A 7,111-nucleotide genomic window follows, 5' to 3' on the forward strand; every position below is an offset into this window, starting at 1 on the left:
CTTGCTGCCTCTGGTTGTCTGTTGCCTCAGCAAATTTGAGTGGATTATTAACAAAATACAAGACTGGTTGCATCAACTGAATCTTTGAAGGGCACGTGCCTGACTTCGGTGTTTGTGTGTTGTTGGGTACAAACAAAAGTCTCTCATAAATGAATATCTTTAAAACAAGCTTTGAAAATCTTGCTCCAAATTTGAAAACAATATGGAATTTCAAACCAAGACAATATTTTCAACTTTCCTCCTTTCTCTTTAAATTTAGAACTGTTTAATAAAGCGTGATGAGAATGGTTACTCGGCAGTGGTGGGAGACTTCGGTTTAGCTGAGAAAATCCCTGATTGCAGGTATGTGGATTCTTCAGTACTAATCAAGATGAAGAGTAAGAGTGTGCTGATCTATGGAGTTGATTGCCTGAGGTTTGCCTCTGATTTCAGTCTGGAGCTACAACCTAAATGGAGATGGGCATCCACTCCAAGCTCTTAATTATTACTGTGAACTATAGACTTTGGTAGTGGCACTTTTTCTTTCAATGCTCCAATGATCCGAGAGCTCGACCGGGCATTTCAATAGGTCTCCACAGCAGGTTAGATTTATTTCTTTTTGTTAAGAACTTTCTATTCTGAATCTAGGTGATTAATACTGAATCCTCGCTTCAGTGATTCCAGATGTTTTTAATTAGCTGCTTCTTGGATTCACAGCCAGTGTTCAAAAACCATTAAAGTATAGGCCTCTTTCACCTCTGGTCTAGTAGTTGAAATTCAGGGTTGGAACTAAGAGGTATTGCTGTCTGATGGTTGGTTTGGCCTATTGTGGAATGAGATGATGATCTCCGTCCATTTGAGGAATGAACAAGTGACTGAATCTCAAAAACACCATCCCAATTGGCAGCTGGCTGGGTTTTTTTTCCCCCCGTCCAGTACAGAGGCCAGGAATTTGATTAAGCTATTCTTCCCATCTGTATATAGTCCTGGGTATTCAGGATTCTGGGGTCATGGAATTTGTCAAAAACTTATGCCTCAGGATCTAAGCTGTAATTAAAATAACTTCTAGCCTATATGACTGTAAGGAAAACATCAGGAACATGAACAACACAGTATTGTTTTACTGAGACTGCAAACAATCTAAAATGATAGCTCAGGGAGTTGTGAAGCTCCCCATTCATCTCAATAGGATGCTGACTCTGAAACAGTTTAAATGTCAACACTGTTAACTTTTTCTACTATTGATAAATTCAGCAGGAACATCCTGCGTTTATTTCTCAATCTCTCACTACCTCCAATTCCTTCAGGTGCCAAAAGCCTGAGCAGTCTATTACCAAGTCACCAAAACTTCCAGCTTGCCTTTCTCTTACAAAGTTGGTAGTGCAGTGATGCATTTTCAGCACACGTTTTTGAGATACCCTGGAAACCAAGAATGTGGGAATAGCCTAAAATAAATGTAACTTAGTATCAAAATAAATAACACAAGAGCTACTGTACTGACTGCATTATTCATTTTTAATTCAAACTTAGTTTTCAGATTTGAAAAGTGCAGCCATGTAATGTACAGTATGCTGTCAATATGCCCTAGGTCTCAAGGGACTGTCACAGAATGTAGGTATCACTAACCTCAGAGGCTCAGTTTTTAGAGGCGGTCCTTGAAAATCAACGTTGCAGCAAGCTTGCACTGCTGCTGTATGTGTTCGTGAACAAGACTGCAGTTTCCAAATGTATGGAGATATCATAGATCAGGTTAATACAAATTAAAATCATCTCTGTACTGACTGCTTCTCTTAGGTTTGGCTCAATGGGGGATTCACCAGATAACGCTACTTAGTGAATTTTTGAAAATCTTTAATAAAATTTGCAAGTCAGCTTTCAAGGTTTTTGTTTCTATTTGTGTGGGCCTCAGACCAGACTGACTTCTTTCTGACTGGTGAGCAGAACCTCTCTGAATCTGGACAGCCTGTCATCACATTGTCAGGGATAAGACTTCCCGGGTGGAATACTTTTCAGAACAGCTCACAGAGAGCTCTCCAATCACATAACACAAGGAAAAAGTCTTTCCCTCCTTGAAAATGTACTTGAAAATAAAGATCTCTGTGAGCCAGCATAGGTCAAGGGACCTACTCTGCTAAAGCTTAGATGCTGAGGGTGTCCACAGACTTATGGCTATAGAGTCTAGAGCTATGGAGGGGGCTTACAGAAAATGAAATAAATAAAAGTTATTTCAGCAAATTGCAACAGCCTGCTCCTTCATATACACCTCTACCCCAATATAACGTGACCCGATATAACACGAATTTGGATAGAACGTGGTAAAGCAGCGCTCCAGGGGAGGGGGGCTGCGCACTCTGGCGGATCAAAGCAAGTTCGATATAATGCGGTTTCACCTATAACGCGGTAAGATTTTTTGGCTCCTGAGGACAGCGTTATATCAGGGTAGAGGTGTACCATCCTGGACTCTCAGATCCTTTCCATGTACAAAAGAGTAGAATCCAAAATGAATTATATGGAAACCACTCTCTCTGTTTTTTCTGTGCTGAAAGATGCTCATGAAATGTTTTAACCTTGTATTTGCTGACTAGTGTTCTCTCTCTCTCTCTCTCTCTCTCTCTCTCTCTGCCTCCCCCACCGCTCTTGAATGTGGAAAGTGAGAAGCTTCCAGTGGTAGGATCACCCTTTTGGATGGCACCTGAAGTTCTCAGAGATGAGCCTTATAATGAAAAGGTGGGTATGTTTAAATGGAGCGTGGATATTGGCTGTTTCTTTTCAGTGTAGCCTTGGAGGTTTGGGAATATCATGAACTTTAAAGTTGTCCTGCCACTGTGACTTACTGCACTTTCCTTAGCAGAGTTTGTCATAAAGGATTTTCTACACTTGAAGTGAGGGTACAGATTCTGACTATAGCTCAGTAGAAACCTAGATAGAATTAAGTGGTCCTTGTGGACTTTTGCAATTATTTTTTAATTGAAAAATAAAAGATCCACATTTTAGGGTAGAATTTCTACATTTGACATGCCCAGATAAAATTGCTAGGGAAAACGCTTTCAAGTTCCCTTCTTTTGAGGCATTGGGAAATGGCTCTGTCAAAGGAGAGCAGTGGAGAAGAGGTGACTGGGTCCTAGAAAACAATATTTTCAGTCAAGCTCTGCTTAATGCAGCTTTATCCACTTGGCATCCCAGAGACTCTTGCTAGCTGTCAGCTGATTTTCCTCCCATGAGTGCCACTCTCTGTGGTAAAGTCCCACACTCTGCCAGCATTCAACACCAGTGTGTCTTGTGTCCTCCACCTTTAGTTTGCAGAACTGAAGGAGCTGCACAGACATTAGCACATCAAAGCATTATCAAAGTTCCAGCTATTTAACTTGTGTTTTGGTGCTTCATTTCTAATTTAGGTCATGTCTACACATTACCACGCTGCAGCTGCACCACTGCAACGCGTCTGATGAAGACGTCCTATGCCAAGAGGAAAGAGCTCTCCCGTTGTCATAAAAAAACCACCTCAGTGAGCAGTCGAAGCTCTGTTGGCCGGAGAAGTTCTCCCACCAACATAGCACTTGTGCACACGTGCACTTATGTCGCTGTAACTTACGTCATTGAGGGGTGTGGAATATTCACACCCCTGAGTGACATGAGTTTTGCTGACAAGCGGTGGTGTCGATGTAGCCTAAGAATGCCACTTTACCCTATTTCCTTGGGGCATAAAGGTCTAAAGGAGAAGCAATTGTGAGTTAGCTTTCCCACCAATGCAGCTGCACCACTGGAGCATTTAGTGAAGACGCTCCCTACGCAAACAGGAGACCTGCTCCATCAGCAGAGGTACTCCACCTCCCGGAGAGGCGGTACCTCTGTCGAGAGCAGAAGCCGGGGGTTAGGTCGGCATAGTTATGTCACTTAGCGATGTGGATTTCCACACCCCTGAACGATGTAGTTATACCAACATACATTTGTATTTGTAGACCAGGGCAGGGCTAAGTGTCACATAAGTATGCCTTGATCCCTGAGGGGGACGCCCCGCTACTGCTCTGTAGACCTGGCTTTAATGTTTGCTTTGGTTTAATAAGTTGGGCAAATGCCAGATGGCAAGAGTCTGTGAAACTCTGACGCCCAAGAGCAAATGATAAACGAGTCTGTCTTGTGACTGAACACTGCATCGGGAAAAGGGAGCAGGATTTCATTTGTCTTTACACTGCCGGCGCAGCAGTGTCTGCAGTGAAATGTAACACTCCAGTGCAGGAATTTTACTATAACTGCACTGTGAGCATGTTTCTACTAAATGAAAATGCAGGAAATGTTACTGTCAGTTACTTGTCGTGGGGCTCTGGGGGTGGATGGCTGCTCTGGAGAGCCTTTGAAAATCACCCTGTGGTCAGGAGAAACCTAGTGGCAGATAAGAAGGCTGAGTGTTCATAATTAAGCTATGTGGTTATTTTTTCCTCTCTCAGGCGGATGTGTTCTCCTACGGTATAATTCTCTGTGAGATTATAGCCAGGACACAGGCAGATCCTGACTATCTCCCTCGCACAGAGGTAAGTGGTGAGCATGTATAAGGGCTGTGGGAGGTGAGGAATGCTCATGAGTGATGCTTGGTCATTAATAATTGCAGCATGGCTGCCAAAGGCATGGTGAATGGCTGTTACCATTAAGGGGGCCTCTGACAAAGCATCTGTCCTTTGGCACAGCTTCTTGCAGAGAATGACACTGAGACCACATTTTTAGCACAGGGTTACTCAACCTTCTCCAACGGAAGATTGCATTGGAAACTTGCCAGAAGCCCAAGAGCTGCACCTAACTGGCATAACATGGAACAGATTGCAGCCACCTTTCTGTTTAATACAGAGGGGCAGCTTGAAGAGTCTGCTAGTTTCAGCAAGCAGCGCTCCATTATGGATCAATATGGAATGCTGCATGCTAGGACCAGCATTCTCTGTGGGCCACTCCTCTTTATTAAACAAGTAAGTGGCCGTAATACACATTTTGACCCAGCCCTATTTTAGTTTATACTGTGTTAAGCACCATGAACCTGATCCAGAATCCTTTGAAGTCAGTGCAAATGCTCCCATTGACATCAGTTGGTTTAGGTCAGGCCCCATCTGTGAGTAGTTTTTGGTCGTCTTCTTTGGGCTGATGTGAAATTCCCTCCCCCTTCTCCAATTCAAAAAATTTACAGCCACTCAGGATTTAAGATGTTGTGAAGCAAGTGTTTTCCTTTCTTCTGTCCCCCTTCAGAAGGGGACACTTTAAGGGACCTGATGATTTTGCAACTAGTCCCAGTGCAAAATTTTGCAAAGTTGACCATTTCATCAGTTGGCTGTGATGAAAATCTAAAGTTTCCAGTTATATCACAGACTAACTATGCAATTCATTTACACAGTTTGAACTAATGATGGGCAAATATTGTAATAATACAGGATAGAGCTCCCAGAACCACATGAACAACATTGCATGTGAAAATCTCCTTTGTATTAGTCTACGAACTGTGCACTGTTCTCTCCACTGATGTGATCAGTGGCAAAGCAGCATGTGCCATAAAATCACCTTGAATAATAAAATGTACTGCAAAGTTCTCAAAGGTAGGACCAAATCTGAAAAATAGTTCTTTTAATTTTATATATTGTCTCACTGGAACTGGACCAAGCCAATAACCGTAACTTTTTAAACCTATAGACATGATTCAAAACATTTTAAACATGGTGAATTCCCTTCTCTGATCAGCGTTCAGGTTTTGGCAGTTGTTTCTGTCTCATTCATTCTATCTGCATGGTGTTCCCCCTCCAGACTTTCCCTGTTTCTAGAGGCTTCTGGTTCGTCTTTTTCTGCACTTTGTTTCATGACCTGTTATGTTTTACTGCTCACTTTCCTCCCTTTTCATTCTAATATCTGGTTTCCATGTCCTATTGTCTTTATTGCCCTTGCTGCTGCTTTTTTCCTCCTTCTCTATCCCTTCCTACCTTTCAGTTTATTTCGTCTCTGTCTCCATCCTCTGCCCACAACTTTCATTCTCCCTCTGCCCCCTTCTTCTTGTCTTATTTTTCCTGAGAGTAACAGACACTAATCAGTCAGCAGCATGTGTTCAGATCACCGTCAAAGGGCAGACTTCTGGATCCCTCGAGTTTTCATTGGATGTTGAGGGATCTGTTAAGTCTCATTTTAATATTGATTTGAAACCATTCAACCAGTCCCAAATAAAACTCATTCATACCCTTCTTCCTGCCAAAGAGTGGCCATTTTCCCAGGTAATAGTCTATTTGATTATGCTGACACCTGGTTGAGGTGCTGACTAGGCTTTTGTCTTTGAGGAACTGGTTTGAGCTGTTTTTCTAACTTTGGAACATGTCACAGCAATGATATACCGTAAAATCTCATAACTTTACATACAATGCTGCTACACTAATTTTATCAGAATAATACTGTTCAGTAGGTTATGAGTTTTCAAATGATACCTCACAAGGCATACTTTGTACAAAATTTATCATAGTCTTGTAAAAGTGGTGATCATATGTGCATAGTCTGTCACACCTGGGTCCCTTCATAATTCTGTCCTGCTTTAAATAGCTGTAAACTAAAACAATAGATACACGTTGGAATTGTGCAGAAATCTGGAACTAGAAGGTAATGAATTATGACCCAGTTCAGGAAGAATGATGGCTTTGAAATCAAATCATTCTCCTGAAAGCCTCTTCTAGCAGATAATCCCCATGGGAAATTCAGTCTGCCCATTGCAGTGTATGAAGTTTTCTCACAAATGCTTATTTCCCTGTAGCAGCTTGCAGAGGTGGTGTTAAAGGTTATTCCTGATAACTGTATGTAGTATCCCATGAAATTAAGATGGTTGGAGAAATAGAGGGGAAATGTACATCAGGACATTTTGTTCTTTGTTAAACCTCTTTGACATGCATCCGACAAAGTGGGTATTCACCCACGAAAGCTCATGCTCCAATACGTCTGTTAGTTTATAATGTGCCACAGGACTCTTTGCTGCTTTTACAGATCCAGACTAACACAGCTACCCCTCTGATACTTTCTGTTTGTGCAGAATTTTGGATTAGATTATGATGCCTTTCAGCACATGGTGGGAGATTGTCCACCTGACTTCCTTCAGATGACCTTCAACTGCTGTAATGTGAGTACT

The 7,111-nt window shown here is 42.0% G+C and overlaps 1 protein-coding gene across 4 annotated transcripts in view; it reads left to right on the forward strand.

Annotated features, from left to right (window-relative positions):
• The window catches only part of TESK2 (testis associated actin remodelling kinase 2), a 115,877-nt gene that overhangs the window by 92,135 nt on the left and 16,631 nt on the right, over positions 1-7,111 (forward strand). For 3 of the 4 annotated variants that reach the window (XM_050961143.1, XM_050961144.1, XM_050961145.1), the window contains exons 6-9: positions 260-342; positions 2,631-2,706; positions 4,425-4,508; positions 7,016-7,102. In XM_050961143.1, coding sequence (XP_050817100.1) covers positions 260-342; positions 2,631-2,706; positions 4,425-4,508; positions 7,016-7,102 — 330 coding nt within the window. The remainder of the gene's footprint in view (positions 1-259; positions 343-2,630; positions 2,707-4,424; positions 4,509-7,015; positions 7,103-7,111) is intronic. The other variant, XM_050961146.1, reaches the window with a different exon arrangement.

This window comes from Gopherus flavomarginatus, chromosome 7 (genome assembly GCF_025201925.1).
Source record: "Gopherus flavomarginatus isolate rGopFla2 chromosome 7, rGopFla2.mat.asm, whole genome shotgun sequence".
Taxonomy (NCBI): Eukaryota; Metazoa; Chordata; order Testudines; family Testudinidae; genus Gopherus; species Gopherus flavomarginatus.